Genomic DNA, 22,293 nt, shown 5'->3' on the forward strand with positions numbered 1-22,293 from the left:
TACATGAGTTGTAATTTTATTAGAACAAACAAAAGAAGTCAGATACAAGACAAGGTAAACTTTTTTTAAAATATGATTTGGGGAAGAAAAACCTAAATTTGCAATAGGATAGTTTCCTATATAATATGGATTTATGTACATTAATATCTCCTGGAGGAAGATAATTAATAAAAAAGCTAAATTAATTGCATTAATGTAAGAAAATTATTTATAAATTAAAGTAAAATGTGTCTTTGTAGTTTATATTTTAGGTTTTTTTTTTTAATTAAAATGATACACAGCAACTCAATCTTTTTTATGTCTAGACCAAAGTTATTTGATTCAGAATAATAATATTAAAATAGTTTATATCAACAGGTGTGACTGTGTTTCGTGTCGTGTTTCCGGTGTTTCACCAGTAGGTGGCGATAGAAGCCTGACGTCTGTAACCACAGTAAAAGACAACTAGCAAAACAACAACACTGCTAGCTTGCGTAGCTGGAAGGAAAGCGACTTGTGTTTTTTTCTGCTGATTTGGACCAAATAAACAGGTTAGTAATATATTTGGGAGATACAGAAGCGTCTACATTTTGTGTCTGCTTGATGTGCATCTTGCTACAATTGTTAAAGGCTGTATTGATTTGTTTCTGTGTGTAAAACGTTAACCTAGCTTGCAAGCTAACATTAGCTTCACTAGCTTGTTAGTTATCAGCAGCAGCTAGCTGACGTTTTATTTTGGCAAAGGCTGTGAAATCTCTGCATGGAAATAGTCGGATGTTCCCTCGAAGATAAATGTCTGGGATATAGCGTTAAATGAGTAGATGGTTCTGCCTTATTACAGCTAATGGTCAATGCTAGAGTTAGCCGTGCAATCTACGGTCAGCTAACAGTAGATAAGTATTGCACAGCATAGCTCGTTGTATTTCATCACAAATCTACAACGTTACAGTATCGTTAGTGTAAAATAATGACTTTAAATAACATTATCTGAAAATAAACTACATTTTAGGGAGCTGTTTGCAGGGTACTAATGTTCACAGGTAGCTAATGTTTGTTATTAACATGTTCAAGTAATCGAAATAACTAGTTAAATAACTAATTGGTCAACGTGAATACATTAAAACAGAAAATCAGTCAATGTGAGATTACTAACAAGTAAAGTAAACTGACTTATCATTATAAAGTGTCTTCATAATTTGCTTACTAGGTAGCAATAAGCCGCATTTCTCTTGTGGATCGTAAAATGTTTTCAACATGTAAAGTTTAGTGCAGGTGTTTCACCTCTGCAGTTTGTTGTGTTCAGGTGTTTCACCTCTGCAGTTTGTTGTGTTCAGGTGTTTTAACTCTGCAGTTTGTTGTGTTCAGGTGTTTCACCTCTGCAGTTTGTTGTGTTCAGGTGTTTCACCTCTGCAGTTTGTTGTGTTCAGGTGTTTCACCTCTGCAGTTTGTTGTGTTCAGGTGTTTCACCTCTGCAGTTTGTTGTGTTCAGGTGTTTTAACTCTGCAGTTTGTTGTGTTCAGGTGTTTCACCTCTGCAGTTTGTTGTGTTCAGGTGTTTTCGTTAAATACCTGCAACAATTAGCCAGTTTCCTAAGATGCCAGATATTCTCTGGTTTAAGCTTCCATAATTATTTATGCTTTTCTTTGTCATATCTAATGATGTATTTTAAGCTGATGGTCTGATTAAACAAGCTATTACATTTTTACCACACACTTTGGCAAATCTTTAACAGCTATTTTACACCTTTGTGACATTTTACAGTTTAGGTTATAAAGGTCATTCTCAGACTAATCAATAATGATAAGTGCCTGTTAGTTGCACATCTAGTTAGTTAAAGTCTTTAAATCTTTAAACTCTTTAATTAGTTTAATTCTTGGATCATCATAAGTCCTTATCGCCCAACATGAATTAACTCACTAATGCACTTGTAGCTGAATACAAATAAACAGAATAGTAAAATCCTGAGGAGTGGAAACTGTTGTAACAGGAGATTAATCGCTGTGGTTTTGGTATTATGCATAAGTAGTTTGCAAAAATGTCAACAATTCTGTGTTTTTCTGTCCATATATATAAATATGGGGTGCTGTGTGTACATTGATGAGGAAAAAATAAATTTTCTTGATTTTGGCATTTGATCTCTAATGCAGGTACACTGGAATTTTCTGACACCCACTCGGACATGTCCTATGTCTTCATCAACGACTCGTCGCAGACCAACGTGCCTCTGCTGCAGGCCTGCATTGATGGAGACCTGCCCTTTGCCAAGAGGCTCCTGGAGACAGGATGTGACCCGAACATCCGTGACAACCGGGGCCGCACTGGCCTGCACTTAGCTGCTGCCCGAGGGAATGTGGACATATGTCGCCTTCTACACAAGTTTGGGGCCGATCTGTTGGCGACAGATTATCAAGGAAATACGGCGCTGCATCTGTGTGGCCATGTGGATACTATACAGTTCCTTGTGTCCAACGGGCTAAAGATTGATATCTGGTAAGAAATGTCATGTGTTCAGGTGGTAGTGGTCATATTCTTACATATCCAAGCCTTTATACTGTTGCTCCAGCTCATTCAACTTTTGTAGTAGCTCTAAAAGCGATGGAAGGATGGTCAGATGTGTGACTTTTTTGGCAACAGCTGTAACAGGAATTTAATGTATTGAATGAAACACAGAGAGCAGGACAGCAGGTCCCAGGAGTGTCGAGGGAGGTTTTTTGCCCAGCTGCTAATGCAGACTGGAAACTAGTCCTGTAAGGTTCTAATGCTACACATCAAGCTTGTTCCAGGGGCTTTATTTATTATTTTTGCTTAAGCTGTCCGCTTGCTCATTTCTGGACACATAATCTGTTCGATCAGTTTCTTCTTGTGCTCGTTAATATTTTCAGATTTTGAAGCTCTCCTGACATACCAATGTAGACGACTGACCATATAACTGTGTACAAGTTGATTCTTAAATCACAGAGAAGCACAAACTGCAGATCTGTTGTTAAGCATGTAGTAGAACCTGCATTTCTGTTTATTTAGAAAAGAACCTAACTAACTAATTAATTTAGTAGTGTTCATACCCAAGAGTATTAACAAATACTGAACACAAGGAATTGATGTAAAACTGGGCAATACTACACTGACACTTGTCAAACCTTTACATACAACTGTAGTTATAGATCCCAGTGAACAAACCTTTCTTATCAATAGATGAAATAATATGTAATTTTTTTATGTATTGATTAGACATAACTTTTAGATGTGAAATGGTGTTCAGAAAACACACCCAGACCAAATTCATGTGCAGACTAGATGATAAAAGCATTAAGACTTCATTGTTATACAGTTAACTGTGCTGTATTTACACAGAGTAAACATAAATCACACCTGTGATCCACAGAAAACATGGATCCAAACTATAAGCAAGCATGCTGTCAAGTTCTAGTTCACTTTTATTGCCATTTAAAATATACACACGTGGTGCACAGCAGAACAACATGACAAAAATAGAAAACCATACAAACAGTAAACCACAGTAAAGAATTCATATCCAGATTAGTAGATTTAAATGAAGCAGCACTTTTAGTGCAAATCATAAAATAACATCAGATACATTGCACACCTATTTCCATTTATAGTCTGTGTTCTTTAGGGAAGTTAAAGGAGGTGTAAGTGGAGACTATCACAATACTGAAGGCTCTGTTGATGCGGCTGTACTGAAGGGTCGGGAAATAATTCCTGGTGATCTTTTCTGCCAACAGTTTCCGGCGGAAACTTTTGTTCTTATGGGAAGATGATGGCATGATGCAAGGGTGGATGAGTTAGGGGAGTCTGCTAGTAAGCTCTCTTTTGTTCTTAAGGGGTGGGCGTGGCTCAATCACAATTTCGCAACCAGGGCAAGTTGCCAGCAGAGCATAGCAACTCTGCTGTGAGTGTGTGTGTGCTTGTGTGTGCAAATGGATGCATATGATGCAGTGTAAAAGCGCTTTGAGTGCCAGTTAGGTAGAAAATCATATGAGAATATGAGTAAGCAGGCAGACATGAACCATAAGAGAAGAGAGAGGGTAAGACATGCAGCCAGAGTCAAACCACAGACGCTGTGGTAACATGGCATGTGCTGTAACCATTACCAGAGGACTGCGGTATCACAGTAAAGTATAACCACTGACAATAAAGGATTTCACCCACTTTCATAGCAACCACAACGGATCAACTCCACTGGTGCTGGCAAAGAGACGCGGCGTCAACAAAGATGCCATTCGTCTCCTGGAGGGACTGGAGGAGCAGGAGGTGAAAGGCTTCAACAGAGGACCCCACTCCAAACTGGAGACCATGCAGATGGCCGACAGTGAGAGGTAAGCAGAGGCAGGAGAAGTAAATTGAGAGCAAAGGGAGTGGTAAACACAGCTGAGAAAGATGAAGCAGTTAGAGCTGTCACAGTATGTCATTTCCCCTGTAACCAGGGGAAGTGACATACTGCACAAGTAACCATGTGGTTACACATGGTTACTTGTGCAGTTCCCCTGTAACCAGGGGCACTGCAGTATGTCATTTTTGCATGGATGTTTGCTTCATCCATGCAAATTGAATGAAGTAGACAGTATCTCTGGTTCTTTTTAATCAAGTCGTTACAAAAGATCACTGGTCTATAGTGTTTGTTCAGCTTTTGGATCCAGCACAAGAACCCAGAGTACTTGTGACATACTGCACCACAGCTCGTAGATTCAGGTGTTAGTAGAAGACCACAACAGTCTTTATCCAAGAATCACTGATGACAGTAACAAGTAAAATCTGATCTTCCTCTTTAATTTCTGTAATTGTTTGCTTTATTCAATTTGCATGGAGGGTTTATCTGTTATATCGCTCAATGTATCTACTTTGACTAAATGCGAAGCAGCAACAGCCCAGATCTGCTGGTCCCCTCATCAGTTTTGTCCTCTGTCTGTCCCAGTGCGATGGAGAGCCACTCCTTACTCAACCCCAACCTGCAGAACAGTGAGGGCGTCCTGTCCAGCTTCAGGACCACCTGGCAGGAGTTTGTGGAGGACCTGGGCTTCTGGAGAGTCCTGCTGCTGCTGGTGGTCATCGCTCTCCTCTCCCTGGGCATCGCATACTATGTCAGCGGAGTCCTGCCTTTCTCCAGCAGCCAGCTAGAGCTGGTGCACTGAGGGAAGGTGGAGACAAGAGAGTGAGGAGGTCATAAAATAACCAAGTGAAGTTTAGTTTTTGGCTGTTGATGCAGAACAAAAATGTTGTTTTTTGTTTGTTTGCAGCCTAAAATGTATTTCTAAAAAGCAGTGATCCAAAAGAACAAAGCGCACATTCTCAATTTAGAAAACAACTTCCAAGTTTGAGGTGACTGTGGTGACTAAGAAGATTCAGTGACTCATACTACGAACATATATTAGTGTTTCATATCATAATCCCTTTAAATTGAGATCTCAGTTCAAGCTGCTTCTAAAAACGTGACTCAGATAGAGAAAACACTCTATCACTCTTGTTTTGTTTATTACACGATGGCATTTCCCTGTACGACACTTTAATTCACACGTTCTGCTCTGTTACATGCTGTACATTGCCAATGTTTTGTATCTTTTATTCTCCTAGTTTTCTCATTTTGTTTCTGCATTGTGTTATTTATCAAACATTCTCCTGTATTAATCTTTATTATACTGTTTTGTTAAGATATCGTGCCCTTGTTGTCTTTAACCTCTTTTGTTGTGAAAAACCTGCATTTGTCGTTTAGTGAAAACCGTACTCGCGTATCTGAATGCTGAATCACCTGCTTATGTGCTGGTTGGATTAGAAAAGCACCTTGACTGTGTGCCTTGTGAGAGAAAGCATCATGTTTCCATCAGTTCATCAAGACATTCCTGCTGAAGCATGCAGCTTTGTTGCATTCAGATCTACGTCATCTAAAATGCTTATAGACTGTAGGATAACGGCTGCAGATTAACGGTCATTACTTATTCTGTTGTATATTCATTTTTATCTTACTGTCCCTGTAAACCATGTATTTGTTTTAAGATGTCATTTGCTGATTGTCTGTGTACAATAACACATTTGAAGTAAATTCTAATTTAATGTGGAAGATGAATAAAATCATGTCTATGTATGATTATTATCATCAAGTGGACTATTGGTGTGTCACTGTGTGTTCATTTTAACTTTTGTCACAAATTAAGGAGGAAGGAGGTGTGAACTGAAACAACATTTATTAACAGAAAACAGCAACAACAGACAGCAAAGTCCAGATGAGCCAGGGGGGAAGAAAACAGGGCTGGGGAGGATGGCTAGGAGGAGGGCCGAAAGCAAGCGCAAACAGGCCGAGAGCAAGTGCAAGCACGCTGAGAGCTTGAGAGCAAGCTCTCACGCTGAGAGAAAGCGCAAGCAGAATTGCCTGGGGTGCGGAGTCCAGAGGGAAAGGAAGAACTGGTGAGAATCCAAAGCTGGCTGGATGCCAGGCCGAAACTGTCACAACTTTTAATTTCTCCACAGCGCAAGCACGATGAGAGCAAGAGCAATCAGCATTGATTTACTCCTGGTTTTTGACATTTATTAATAACTACCTGAATCCAGTTTTCTAAACTGTAGAAACTTGAGCTCTGTATTTTATTTTTGTATTATGTTTAAATTTTTTAACTGGATTCTCTGACTTGTTCTGAAGCTAAACCATCAACCATTATTTACAGTGAACATCAGCAGTAATGAGTCTTTACACCGTGGTTTTTCACTGTTCCTGTGACAGGTCTAGATGAAGCTATGACAACATGACAATAGTAGTAACTAAGACTGCAACTACAAATGTGACACGCCATGTTGTGTCTCCATGCAGTAATACAACGTTTTCAACACCTTCTGGGTATACAGAGGATTTGTGCACAAGTTCATGTCATGGAGACAGATGTGAAGTAAACTTTGATTCACGTGTATAAAAAACCTTTTTTGTGATACATGCTAGAAAGCACAGATGTCCCAGCACTGCAAAGGCAAGGAGAGACAAAGTCTGACATTCTTGCCATTCTTCTTTCACTTCTGGATGACAAGCACACATATGAAAAAAAGAGACCCCACCAGCAACTACAAACAACAAAGAAGGCGATAAACTGCCTGAAACACCTATTACAGGTTGTATCCTGGGGAAGCCACTGCTTACCTTTATGGCCTTCCCAAGATACACAAAGGAAGGAGCCCCTCTCAGACCCATAGTCAGCAGCATTAACTCGGTGACGTACAACATTGCCAAATACCTAGTCACAGTATCAACTCCACTAGTTGGACACACAGACCACCACATCTACAATTCAGAAGAGTTTGCTGTGGAGGTCAGGGACCTGAAACTGGATACTGATGAAACCATGGTATTCTCTGACTTCCCTCATCACCAGCATTCCCACTATGGACGCCTTAACATCAGTGAAGAGAAGACCGGAAGAAGACAGGTCCCTCAGCACCAGAAGCAAGCTCAGCCCAGACCAGATCTCTTTGCCTCAACACCACCTACTTCACGTACAGAGGTGACTTCTACAAACAGAAACATGGCTGTGCCATGGTTTTCCCAGTGTCACCCATTGTAGCCAACTTATATATGGAAGAAGTGGAGAAGAAAGCTCTCAACGTCTGACACCGACCCACTGGTTCAGATTTGTGGATGACACCTGACACCACGTCAAATTCACCAGGGACCAACACACTTAGAAATTAGTTCACCCCAAAGACTGGACTCCAAGAAAAAACACAAGATGAGCAATATAGTGTTTGTGGTCTAGTGCAGCGAAGAATTCGCTGACAGAGTCTCAGTTTGTAGTAGAAATAATACTCACAGGTTTTTGGGTCTAAAGGCCAAAGATCAGCTTAGGACTAACTGTCTGCAAACTGAAATTCTGCTGGATCCAAGTTACAGCACAGATGTAACAGGTGTTTTTTATACTTTTATGCTTGAAATCATTTGGGAAATCAGCTTCAATGAGCCTCAGACAGGTCTGCAGAAACAGATACGAAGTGTAACTATTGTAACTAAGAGTTTTTTTTTATATTTTCTATTGTTGTGTTATTAATTTGCCTAAAATTAATACATTACAAAGCACTGATATATATGTACAAGACAAGACAAGAGTCTGTGATGTTCTCTTATATTCTTGTAGCTAGAACACCGAAGTCCTAATTCAGCCCAGCTTTACTGTAATAAAATGACAAGCTTCCACTCCTTATATGGAGTGCTTATTCATCCAAAAGGACTGCAACCAACAACGCGTGTGTGGTTGAAATCCCTTTAGTGCATGTAGTGTGTGTGTGTGTGTGTGTGTGTGTGTGTGTGCGTGCATCCTCTGGCTTTCTGCTGAGGACATAAATCAGTTCTTCATGCCAGGTTTGGTCTTTTAGATGCAAACAAATGCAAAAGTAGGGAAGGACTATGGAGCGCATTGCATTCACCAGGGAAAAAAATGGAGACCTGATCTCATACTTATGTCTTAGTATCTCATTATTACATTTATATTTATCAGACATAAAAGGTACAAAGACAGGCAGGCTAAGCATAAAGAGGTCTTCTGGAGCTAGCTGCTTTATTGTGAGATCCAAATCTCATGATTGTGAGATATTAAGTCAGACACTAAGTTATAGTTATGAGAACAGAATCTCATATTCATGAAATAAGACTTAATCATGCCTTCCAAGAAGACAGAACACACAATGGTGCTGACTTTGTCTCATTTAATCTGCTTTTATTTCTCTCTTGGGTTAAGAACCCTGGTGGAGTATTAACATCATGGGAGAATGAGGATGGTTTTAGTGTTTCAACACTGTGCAGGTATCTAAAGTCCTAGAGACTGTTGAAGTGGAAAACACATTGTGACCTGCTCAAAGTGGCTCTCTTCCCTCAGGGAAACTAGTATGGGATGCTAAGTGGGATACAAAGTAAGGCATGATTCAGCCAAACTGGCTTTGTCCTGTCTTAGAGATTGTTGCAGACGTCTGTGCTCTCTGCTCTTTCTAAGGTATTACCTGGCATCTAGCCAGACTCAAACCGTTGACACTGCGGTTACATGTCATGTGCTGCAGCCATCTGGCTACCAGGGCACTGCAGAACATGACTGACTGACTTCTGTTTGCATGTTTCAGCAAGTTGACAGCAATCTCTTTAGTTTTCATACCAGATTATGAGGTCAGAGCACAGTGCTAATGATTAGTTAATAAGAGAGCCGTAAAAAACAACTCTTCTTCCCATTCATTGTGAAAATATATAGTTTCTCTTGACAAACTTGGTTATGCAAGCTGGGGCTGCAGAGGAGAGATGGGGAGATAATCCAGAGTGTGGGTGTAAAAGGAAGTAGATCAGCTGGGGTGTGGTCAGGTGAATATTGGTGTGGGTCTATGTGAGCAGAGGCAGAGAGAGAAGTAGTAAACAGGGGCAGGAGCAGGCAGAGATCATGACTATATTATTTAGTATTGTAACACTAAATTGAGATCTCAGTTCACGCTGCTTCTAAAAACATGACTCAGGGTTAGGAAATGCAACTGTTCCAAGTTTGCACCGTTTGTGCAAAGGTTTGGTCGATTTGACACAGGAAGTGGGGCCTAATGAGGGAGAGGAGGGAGAGACACACTGAATCAGTACTGGTGCCATCGTTGATCCTGATCATGGAGCGAGGCCGCACAAAGTGAAATGACTCTGGATCAAGCCGGTCTGTTGTACACAGCGCAGTGTGGACGAAGCTATTAACGTCAACAACATATTACAGGGGATACCAGCTGAGGTCTGAACAGACACTCAGTGCCAATGTTGATGTTTGTTTAAAAGAGAGTTAGCGCCACCGTTTGTTTGGATTTACACATCACCCAAAAGGTGTGACTGACAAACAAACAGTGATTTGATGGATATCAGCTTAAATGCTTTTATTTGGAGAGTTCCCAGCAGCACAACAACAGCAGCAGCACCAGTGTGCTGTGTTAGACAGCACAGACCATCACATCATGACAAGATGTTCATGAACAGACTTTAAATAGAAAAGAAAAAGGATCAATTAGAAATCGACTGTATGATGTCAAACATCAACTTTCAATCCACATGTTACATTGAAATGGTTTGAGGTTAGCTTCACATTGTCATGTTCAAATTGTGTTGATGTGTTCAGTATTGACATCAAGTAAGAGAAAGTAATGAAAATGTGAAAGTAGCATTAAGTTAAACCTCCTCATTTACTGCACAATGGAAACCAAAGAGTGTAAGTCAGTATGTTTTTCCTTTACAGTTTAACCTGACTCCATGAATGGTCAATTGTAGTCTGTGTACTGTAGCATATGAGTCGTTTTCTAGCAGAGCTGAGCAGGATGAGCATGTTGCAGTGGGATTTACTTGTGTTAGAGACACAAGAAACAGGTGCTGGTGATCAAATATAAGTAGCAATGTAGGGATTAAGTGGAAATCCTGACACCACTGACACGTCAGGATACAAGGTCCCCACCCCGTTTCTGCAAGAACTTGCCATTGTCACCCCGCAAGGCAGACCTCAGACAACAGGACTATCCTCCTCCTCCTCCTCCTCCTCCTCCTCCTCCTCCAGGAGTGGAGCGCAGATAAAACAGTGTGTATGTTACTGTACACAGATTCTCTCCTCTCAGTGAGATAACTTCACTCCTCCTGCTCACACCAAACAGCGGCAATGAATGCATCACAGAGCTTCTTTGAACTCTTCCTCCTCTTTTCGATTTTCGATCTTAATTTAGGAAAATATGCGGAGGTGATTTTAGGAGACCCGTTTACTTTTCCACAGGATGCGTGTAAGACGGAGAGCAGACTGGTTAAGATACTGGGAAAGGACATCAACAGGCTGGTGGCTGTTGGCAGAAACGGTACGTGGACACCGGCTGATGATGATTATTACAGAGACAGAGTTCATGAAGACTCCTCCGTCACCTTCAGTCGCACAGTTTTCACCGACACTGGTACGTACGAGCTGACCTGTGACGACGACGATAAGTTCACTGTTATTCAGCTGAAGATTGTCCCACTGTTTGATCCATGGGTCAAAGAGGGAGAAAAGGTCAAACTGATGTGTCACTACGACTGTCCAGGTAAAGACGTGAAGTCTGTGAAGTGGACAAAAGATGGAAAACTGGTGCTTGAGCATAATTTCACCTCCGATGAAAACAAGTATGGGACGAGATCCAAGGAGGGGAAAGTATCTGTGTCACCTAATGGCTTTGAAGAAGGAGACCTGTCCCTGACGATGAGGGGGGCTCAGGAGGAGGATGCTGGGGATTATATCTGCTCTGTCCACACTGGTGAAGGACAAAATGGAAAAGATGAATCTGTTACTGCTGTGAGAGTCACAGTGATCAACAGGAGCGTGGATCAAACTACAGACTCCACAGAGCAGCCTGTGAGTTACTACCTGTATAGAAACACTCAGCTTCACTGTGGAACAGCTTCTAACATGAACATTTGTCACCTCACATAGTAACTTTAAGTTTCCCTTTGTCCTTTTTTCTGTCTTCTCTCCTCTGTAGCTGAACCCTGACGCTCCTACAGAGAAACAAATGGAGACTTGGCTCGTTGTCCTCATCACAGCAGCACTGATGTTGTTGGTGTTGGCTCCTGTATTTACTCTGTTTGGCTGGTGGCTGAAATCTCGCCGCTCCAGTGTCTCAACTCTTCCTGGATATCAAGACGTCCCTGGACATTTGGACACAGAGCTTCCAGTTCAGGGTAATGGATGTCTACCATCAACTAGTCCTCATGCAGACTCCAGAGTCTGAAGACATCTATAGACTAATGTTCACATCCTGAACATTTCACACCAAACAAACAGGAACAATTAATGAAATAGAACAAATATCTGACCTGCTGCCTGTTTATGAATTTGTATTCTTTTTTGCACTGTTTCCAGTATTTAAACTGATCTAATAAAACTATTTACTCTGACCTGCTCCAGAGGAATTTTAATAATTTACTATGTGCCTTTTAGATTTGACAGGCCAGCCCTACGTGTAGGCTCTTTGCCTCTTTTCTTGGACACATTGTGTGCACATTAACATTCCTACCGCCGAAATAATTTACAAGAAAAAAACATCAACTTTAAATCCAATGTGACATTTAAATAGTGTGAGGTTAGTGTCACACTGTCATATTAAAACGGTGTTGATGTGTCATGTATGTATGTTTCTTATAGCTGGTGTCAATCACCTTCACAGTCGGTCAAACATTAAAAAGTAACTACACTTAACACGACTTTTGTGTTGAAAAACAAAATTAAGCTAGTTGTCTCTCCCTCTTCCTCCCAATAATCAATGAGCCTAACAAGAGAAACTGTCTGCATGAGTGCTGTGCCAACAGTTAGGACAACAGCTTTTTGAATGGAGCACCATAAGACTGGATGGTGTCTGGAAAATTAATCATGGCAGCTGGACTTCAGTCTCACTGAAGACTGAAGAAGCTACTCGGATGAGGAGCGAAACGATTCAACCTAAATAAAGGAAATCCAGTTTCCATGACTCATCTTCCTGATAATAAAAAAACAATCTGCATAATTTTCACAGTACTGTTATCTTACACTAAAATTAAACACGACAATTATATGAATCTTCTGAATCATCTAATGTCTGTTAAAGATAGATGCATTTTTTTAACCCTCAAGTTTGTCAAGACAAACATTGAGGAAAAGCAAAAAAAAAACAAAACAAAAAAACAAAAAACCACCCACTATTTACACAATGAATGGGAAGAAGAGTTTTTTATTTTACTACAGTGAAGTGCTTTTGTCTCATTTGTGGGGCAAGTAGGAAATGATAGATGTCCAGCTGGGGAAAGTACCATGCCATGTGACGAGTCAGTGAACAGCAAAGGTAGACCACATCTCAAAGAAGGACTTTTGACACTAATGCACCTGAAGATGAGCCTGGCTGCCAGAGCTGCAGGTTTTATGACTTTGATCACATTACATGCATTGCTGAACAATTAAGTACACTCAGCTCGGATGCTGCACAGGTGGAGACAGAAATATTAACGTTGCAAGCTGACCTCCACCTCAAAGCCCATAAAGAGTGCATCAAACGTTTGGTGCCTTGTGGGTACAGAAAAGTACAAAGGCGTGTGTGTGTGAGTGTGGGCGCTATAAAATTGTGTTCTATTTTTTGTTCAGCCTGTCTGTAAATGTTTTCTGAAATGAACCTAATCAAGAAAAAAAATGCTTACTCATACACAACTACAAGACTGACTGAGAGCTGTAATATCAAATTACACTGTAGATTACAGTTCACTGGGAAACAGAGCAATGCTAAGCTTCCCACTAACAGATAGAAAAGAAAAAGGGATGTTAAACTCCTACAAACATGTTTGCAATGCGCTTCCATGTATTTGTATCTGTTTCTGCAGACCTGTCTGAGGCTCGGGGTCTCAGACACATTCACATGTTGTGGAGAAGGTGTGTAGTTGAGTTTCCTTGTTCTCTGGTTTTCTACTAATGACAGATATCATACCATCATACACCAAGCTGTGATTTCAAATAATCTCAAGCATAGAAGTGTAAAAAACCCCTGTTACATCTGTGATGTAACTTGGATCCAGCAGAATTTCAGTTTGCGGACAGTTACTCCTAAACTGATCTTTGGCCTTTAGACCCAAAAACCTGTGAGTATTATTTCTTCTACAAACTGTTTGCATGAGTCATATGGTGACAGTTCTGACAACAGCTGTCTAAACATGAACAGAGATCATCACATTAGCATATTACTATTCTACTCAATCAATTCAATTTAACTAAACTACTGCACTAATAATAGACTGATGTTACGACACCTATGGAGGAAAACTGCAGTATTTGTTTTTGTGGGCTGTTTGATTATGATGGTTAGTGTTTTAAAGCATTTTCAGTTCCTCAGACTTGTTGCTCAACTCAACACAGAGGCGCATGTGTGAGTAGATATTGACTCTGTCCTTAGCAAAGGGTCAGAGGTCAACGGAAACTGTCTTTTCCCATAGAATTAAATATGAATTTAAAATTAATATTCAATGTGTGGTGTGTTTTATTGAAGCTTGTCTTTGGTTCACTGCTGAAGGCTTCACACACATTTGATCTTTTCGGCTATTCTTCACGTGTTTCATTCTGTTTTTGTGAAATTAAAGCTGAAGTTTTATTCCAGAAGTTATAAACAATTGTATTTATCCTGCTGTGTGTTGGCATGTTAAGCATTAGCTGTGAGAAGTGATGGGGGAACATACAGCCAGTTTGATGCATTGTAACATTAAAACCTGTGATACAACCAGTTTAGCCTGTTCTTTCTGTGGGTCAGTGTGTCGTGTTTTGGTCCTGAAATTCGATTTAATTCAATTCAATTTTATTTGTAGAGCGCTTTTTACAATTGACATTGTCACAAAGCAGCTTTACAACCAAAGAACAGTACATGAACAGTGAATGTGTATGAATCATGAAATGAGATTGTCCCTGATGAGCATAAACATACCAGTTCACCATAATGCTCTACGTCCATGAGTCCTTCCCAGATCTATTTACAAAATGCTTGACTAAATAAATAGGTTTTCAGCCTAGACTTAAACACTGAGACTGTGTCTGAGTCCCGAACCCTATTTGGAAGGCTATTCCATAACTTTGGGGCTTTGTAAGAAAAAGCTCTGCCCCCAGCTGTAGTTTTATGATACGAGGTACTGACAGGCAGCCAGCATCCTTTGATCGAAGTAGGCGTGGTGGATCATAAGACACTAGCAGTTCACTTAGATACTGCGGCGCAAGACCTTTTAATGCTTTAAATGTCAAAAGTAGTATTTTAAAATCAATGCGAAGTTTCACAGGGAGCCAATGAAGTGTAGATAAGACAGGGGTGATGTGCTCATATCTTCTGGTTCTAGTGAAATTCTGCTCTCACTCTCTGTCTTTACCCAAAAAGTTTGGGTCAAAGGTTACTTCACATCTGTCTCCATGACATGAGATTCTCTGTATACCCAGAAGGTGTTGAAAACATTTTGTATTACTGCATGAGTTTTGAGACATTTTGATTTGCAGTCTTAGTTACTACTATTGTCATGTTGTCACAGCTTCATGTGGACCTGTCACAGGAACAGTGAAAAACCACAGCCCTGGTGTAAACCATCATACAAATCACTGAAAATGACTCACACTTTGTTTCGCTTCGTTCTGGGTGGCGTGACGTCATGTCTCAGTCCCAGCAGCCATGTTTGGGGACTACCTGCTGAAGCTGCCTGTGGTTCACCTGAGCTGAGGCCCCAGCTGGAGGCTCTGCCCTCCTCCTTCCTGACACCTCCCCAGCCCTGGTTGTCCGTGTCTCTCAGCACGGGTCTGGTCCCGCTTGTTGGTTTTCCGCTTCCTTAAAGGGACGCTGCATTTACCTCTGGGACTGGGACAGATCTGGTCCTTTGAGCTGGTCTCTGGTGGCTCTCCACAGAACCTTAAAGAAAATATTGTAAATACTTTTTTATCCCCTTTCAATGATCTCACAGCTCTAGTTATTTGCTATATAAATATTTTTATTTACAACGTGTATTACTTTAAATTGCATCCTCTACAAGAATAATGCACAGAAAAACAATAACAGCTGGTTTATGTAGCTGATTTTTAATGTTTACATGAAGATGCAGTTAGTGGTGCTTCCAGTGTGCTAAACTAAACGAAATAATTGGTTTCCCCACTAAAGTGACCTGCACTTATATAACACTTTTCTACCTTCTGGTACTTTGACACCATCACATTCATCTATTCACTCACACACACCGATGGCACTGATCTGACTCACTAAGAGCAACTTCAGTTCGGTATCTTGCCCAAAAACACTTTGGCATGTGACATGGCAAAATATGATTGGAAGACATCTGTTCTACCTATTGAACCACACCCACCTCTTGAGAGAGCTCAGGAGTGTATTTGTTAGTCACACAAATACACACACACAACCACACCCAACAGCTAATAAATACTCCCCCACCTCATCCACCCTTGAATCATGCCATAGGCTGCATCTTCCCACGGAAACAAAAGTTTCCCCCAAAAACTGTTGACAGCAAAGAAAACCAGATATTCTGGTTTTAACATCTCAGGACACACAGTATTTCAGAACAGCTGCATCTACAGAGCCTTCAGTATAGGGAAAGAGTTACAAGTCCTGTAACTTCTGTAACTGCAATGTATGTGATGTTATTTGTTGTTGATTACATATGTTTACATATGTTTACAAATGTAATCAACATATGTTTACATAAGTTTGACAAGTGTCCGTGTAGCATTGCCCGGTTTTTCCATAACACACCATGCAAAAAGGCATCATGTAGCCACAGACATTCACTGAGTCCCTGAGGACACATATGTATGTATATAAATGTATATTATATGATATTTATATCAAATATAAATATAAATATATACAAAGCCCCCCCCCCCCCCAAAAAAAAACAAACAAAAAAAAAAAACAAAAACAAAAAAAGAGAAGGTTGAACTTCATAAATGTATGTGGATTTTAGGATTTAGATCAGCAACCGGGGGCCCGCTGGAGGCAGAGCCTGGGTGGGGCTGGGCCGCATCATCTCAAATATGTTTATTTTTATTTTTTAAAACAAAATAAGATAAAATAAGCAAATTAGGAATTAACAAAAACAGAAATCTTTTTTAATCTTCTATTAATAACAATGAAAATAATGAAAGTAACAATAATAATCATAACAATCAGATTTCTCTAGTAAGCGATTATTTGTGGTTCCATATCTGATATATTTAATTTAAATTTCTGTATAAACAGTTCTTTAATCTTTAACCTTCTTCTGAACATGGCTTCTGTTGTCTACTCCTTGCTGCTAGAAACATTTGGGTTGAGGGAGGAAACAGTTGAGACCCTCAGTATGGTTATATATTTATATATATTTATATATATTTATATATATTCATATATATTATATATATTCATATATATTAATATATATTTATATATATTCATATATATTTATATATATTTATATATATATTCATATATATTTATATATATTTATATATATTTATATACTAAAACTTTTTTTGAAGTGCTGTGAACGCAGCGCTGGGACTTAATAGAGACGAGGCCGCAGCTGCACGGAAGAAAACGCTCCTTGGCAACGCTGCTGTCACTCATCGAGAAATCTTTCTCTGATTGGATTAAGCCCGGCCGATGTCCCGCCCCTGAGAGCCATATACTCCACCGTGATTGGTTGGTTCGTTCAGCTCCGCACCAACACTGTAAAGTGTCAAACATGAAACTCGAGGGCCGCACTAGAAATGACGGTAAAAACAGTTGAATAGTAAGAGAACATTACTGTTAAATGCAAAACAATATATCACACTACTGTTAAATGCAAAACAATATATCACATTACTGTTAAATGCAAAACAATATATCACATTACTGTTAAATGCAAAACAATATATCACATTACTGTTAAATGCAAAACAATATATCACATTACTGTTAAATGCAAAACAATATATCACACTACTGTTAAATGCAAAACAATATATCACACTACTGTTAAATGCAAAACAATATATCACACTACTGTTAAATGCAAAACAATATATCTCACTACTGTTAAATGCAAAACAATATATCACACTACTGTTAAATGCAAAACAATATATCACATTACTGTTAAATGCAAAACAATATATCACATTACTGTTAAATGCAAAACAATATATCACATTACTGTTAAATGCAAAACAATATATCACATTACTGTTCAATGCAAAACAATATATCACATTACAGTTAAATGCAAAACAATATATCACATTACTGTTCATCAAGTATGTAGAAAACACAGTTTTACTGTTAAAACGTAAAAATGTAGCTAAAATGAATGCAAAATACTGTATACTGTAAGGCCACAAGCAAGGAAATACCGTAAAATTAATCGTATTATTTGGTTTAAATTACAGATTTTGTTGACGTATAGCCTACATTGAAATCTACGGTTTCAAACCTTTCACCATTCAACAAAAACATTTCCTTCTTTCTACCGAAATGAGATGTTACAAATATGGTATTTATGTAGAATTTGAAATATATGAATATATGTTTACATATACTGTTATTATTTGTCACGAGTCACAGTACAATTTACTTAATGTTGTTTTTCAACTTACATACAGAACACATGAACAGGACAATCTGAAGCTAACATCAAACCATTTTAATATGAAGTGGGGTTTAAAGTTGATGTTTTACATAATTCCTTTTTCTGATATCTGCTAAACTGCTTCTTCTTCAGCCTGTAGCTGGGTCTGTATAAGTATTTAGTCTATGAGGCTTTATATGATAAACCTGACCCCACTTCATTGTACAAGTCTGTTATTCTTCCTATTATGACCGATCAGTGTACATAGAGTTTCGTTGTACCCCCAATAAATTATATGTTATATATATATATATTGTATTCTGTAACAGCGCTGTGCTGCACTGAACCCTAACCACAGTTTGGATGTTGATTTCCGATTGAACATCCATTTCTTTTCCATTAAAACTCTGTTCATGAACCTCTTGTCATAATGTGATAGTCCGAGCTGTCTAACATCCTCAGACTGTCGGATTTGCGAGTATTTAGCTTCGTTTCTTTAGGAAACGCATTTATTTAAAACACAAAATCTCTGATGTGTGAACGTTTTGACAAATTCAGAATTAACCCTGACACAGTAGAAGCAGGTTAAGTAATTATACATGATATAATAATAATTACAGTACAGACTCGACCTGATATACAGTACAGGGCCTGTAGACTTGAAGATGGATTGATCTAGTTTTTAGGCCACAAATGTTCTTTATCCATGTATCAGTGCAATATTGTACACGGCTACGTTTTATTAATATTCTTACCTTTGTAAAAACCCGATCAGACTATAATTTAAAGGTAGACAACATCATTTTAACTAGATTTACAGCAATAATTTTAAACTGCGTAATATCTAAATTATACAGCTAAATCCACATATGAATCTTAAACGTTAAATTCTAATTCTACATCCTAAATATACTAATATATAAATATACTCTTTCACCATTAAAACATCTAACTATAACATCTGGTTTATTGTTAGGAAATTACAGGATGGTGGAGATTTACATTTAGCAGAAGCTTTAGGCCGAAGCGATTTACAAGTAGGTTACAAGGGTAGACAGGGTGAGCGTGAGCGAGGCCTAAAGTCAATATGGTTTATTAAGAAAAAAACAACATGATGGTGCAAAGAAAGCTGGAATATAATAATGATGTTAAAGTGTAATAAGATAATTAATAGCTGGTGATATATACATTACTACTGAAGTCATCCTCTAGAGCTATTTCCATTAACCTGAGCATCAGTACGGCCTGTCTTAGTGGAAAGTGGTATCTTTACGGCTGTGTCAGAACTTGTACTTGATCCAGATGAGACATCTGATCTACCAGATTTAGTCCACCAGCAGTAGAGACCAAAGCAGAGAGCTCCAACAACCACAGATATCACGAGTGTTATGATGATTACGAGCCAAGCAGCCATTCCTCTGTCTTCATCAGTCTGTGTCGGATACAAACAAACAAGAAACCAAACAACTGAGTTCTTTGTGATATCACAGTTTAATCTTTTGCAGGATGGAGGCAAACTTACACACACAGGATGCGGAGTGCTGGTCTGAGCAGAGAGTCTCTGGTTCACTGTCAACCTCACAGGACCTGGATGTCCAGGCCTCTTCTCTCTGTCTTTATCATGAGTGTAGCAGTAGTAATCACCCTGGTCCTGCTGCTGAACCCGACTTATAGTCAGCGTCAAGTCTCCCTGTGAGACCCAGTCTGATGGTACAGACACATTAGTCTCAAATCCTGGTCCATAAGTCACATTCCCAGACCAGAGGTCCGCTCTCACCACCTGCTGTCCTCCTTTTTCCCAGGAGACAAACTTCACATCTGATCCACCTGCAGTCATGAAATGGCACCAAAGTGTGGCTGTGTCCCCCAAAGTCACAGGAACCGGTATGAGAAACACAATGTCCAACTGGGTACGATCAACAACTTTATCACTGCAGAGGAACTCGTACAATCCGTTATCGTTGTAGTTCAGACGACTTAAGACGAGAGACGAAGAGGACTGATGTTCAACCCGGTCTGTGTAATTCAACCTAAGACTGGAGGATGTTGGTGTTTTCCAAGTGCCATCAACACGACGAGCCACGATGAGCTCTCTGTCATCATTCACATGAATCAGTTTGAATTCTTCACTGTCCGCGCAGGTTTTAATCGATGAAAACGTAAAGTTTGTTCCAAAAGCGACAAACATCCCAAAAACACAGTGAGGAATAAGAAGAAGAGCTGCAAACAAGACACACTGAATCAGTGTCTGTGCCATCGCTGATCCTGACAAAAGACCGAGTCTTGAAGCGTCAAAGGACTTTGGCTTTGATTAGACACAAAGTGTGAGCGTGCCGGTTTCCGCTCTGATGAACGGGGATGTCTCGCCGCGCACCGCCCGGGCCACTGCAGAGAAACTCCTGCGGAGTGAGGCAGGGAGGGAACACTCACGCCACCCATTGAGCTACACCCTGTCACTGAAACTTTCTCTCTGTGGATCCACTCACGGAGGGGTGGACCCCCACGGCAACAGAGTTAAAGGCGGAAACGGGTGCTGCACGGGGCTGTGGGGGAGCAATGAGTTTGTGGTTGCTGACATCAGCGACGAATTATCAAGTACTAGGTTCGATAAGGAGACTGGCAACTGTACACAGAGAGTAAAAACACCTCCATCCCACTAGAATTTCACACATACACACTTATAAAAATGGAAAAAGGAATGTATTTAGAAAATGTAACATTAATAACAAAAGTGATAAAGACCAACAAAAACGTCCTTTAGATCACTCACAAGAAATTAGATGTTCAAACAAAATGATGAGTATAACCAAAATGATCAGAAGATTAACACAGTGATAAAAAAATAATCAACACAACGTAGATAAATAAAATTGTTGTCAGGTCAACCTAAATATTCAGTTGTGAGTTCTTACTGTTCTTTTTTTATGTTTCTTAATCCTTGTTGATTTATTCCTTTAACGGTCTCACTGAGTTGCATTCATTTAAGTATTGAAATTTATATCCGAGATATCGAATGTAAAAAAAGTCAGTCAGTCAAGCCGTGTGTTTTTAAAATGAATCATTTTAAGCATTAAATCACCCGTAATGTCTATGATGTGTCATTGTTTTGTTTTGTTTTTCTGATTTGACTTTAATTCAGCAGCATTAATAGAGATTTACTAGGAGTGAATCCTCTAGTTCTTAAAACTGGAATTCTAAAATAAAAATACAAATATATCCAGAGCAGTGAAACACAAATGACAGAGAAAGAAAGAAACTTAGAAACCTTTTTAACATCTGTGTGTGTGTGTGTGTGTGTGTGTGTGTGTGTGTGTGTGTGTGTGTGTGTGTGTGTGTGTGTGTGTGTGTGTGTGTGTGTGTTTGTGTTTCATGTCCACCTCTTCAGCCTTTTAGCATGATAGGAGGCGTGAATTGCCTGAACAGAAATAGAAGTGGACAACCTCATTTTAACTTTATCCTTTTCTAAAGATGCCTGTGCTGTACTAGCCTTCTGGTTCTCTTTATTTGCTGTTTGCTGTGTGTGTGTGTGTGTGTGTGTGTGTGTGTGTGTGTGTGTGTGTGTGTGTGTGTGTGTGTGTGTGTGTGTATTTTTGTGATTAACAATTACCTAAAAACTCTGTACTGTCTTTTCTAAGGTATTTCCTTTCCCATGTAGCCAGACTCAAACCGTCGACACTGCCGTCACGTGTCATGTGCTGCAGCCATTTGGCTACCAGGGCACTGCACAACATGACTGACTTTGCATGTTTCTTCCTAAAGTTGACAGCAATCGCTTTAGTTTTCATACCAGCCCATGAGGTCAGTGCACAGTGCTAATGGGACATTTGTTACTTCCATTAATATCACAGTAAAGTGTGTACATCAGATAAATACTGTAGACTAGACTAGATAAACTACTTTGTCAGGAGTATGGGCTGAGAAAGATAAAGCTGTTATAGCTGATAATCTGTGTCATTTCCCCTGTAATCACTCTCCTGTGTGAAGTTGAGACACAGATTAGTTAATGTAGTTACATGTGCAGTGAGCATGTTAAATATGACGTCTCTGTGAACCTTCTAGGTTCCTGTGCTGGATCAAAAAGCGGGACAAACACTATAGACCAGTGTGATCTTTTGTACGGTCGATGCCCAGAACATTACATGACACTTCATACTTTCTTTGTCTGTTATAGTTTCCAAGATGTAAATGTTATTGTTATAATACTATTATTAATACATATTAAT

General features: G+C 39.5%; 2 protein-coding genes across 2 annotated transcripts; one reads left to right on the top strand and one right to left on the bottom strand.

Annotated features, from left to right (window-relative positions):
- Positions 1 to 409: 409 nt before the first annotated feature.
- ankrd46b (ankyrin repeat domain 46b) lies at positions 410 to 5,440 on the top strand. The gene is made up of 4 exons (XM_026353576.1): positions 410 to 530; positions 2,127 to 2,469; positions 4,158 to 4,316; positions 4,913 to 5,440. The coding sequence occupies exons 2-4, from the start codon at positions 2,159 to 2,161 to the stop codon at positions 5,127 to 5,129; spliced, it is 687 nt and encodes a 228-aa protein (XP_026209361.1). The 5' UTR covers positions 410 to 530; positions 2,127 to 2,158; the 3' UTR covers positions 5,130 to 5,440.
- Positions 5,441 to 15,182: 9,742 nt separating this feature from the next.
- On the bottom strand, positions 15,183 to 20,327 carry LOC113157797. The gene is made up of 3 exons (XM_026353419.1): positions 19,593 to 20,327; positions 19,405 to 19,502; positions 15,183 to 15,381 (listed from the first exon to the last, which is right to left on the bottom strand). The coding sequence occupies exons 1-3, from the start codon at positions 20,325 to 20,327 to the stop codon at positions 15,183 to 15,185; spliced, it is 1,032 nt and encodes a 343-aa protein (XP_026209204.1).
- Between the last annotated feature and the right edge of the window lie 1,966 nt (positions 20,328 to 22,293).

Source organism: Anabas testudineus, chromosome 18, assembly GCF_900324465.2.
Source record: "Anabas testudineus chromosome 18, fAnaTes1.2, whole genome shotgun sequence".
NCBI classification, from domain to species: Eukaryota; Metazoa; Chordata; class Actinopteri; order Anabantiformes; family Anabantidae; genus Anabas; species Anabas testudineus.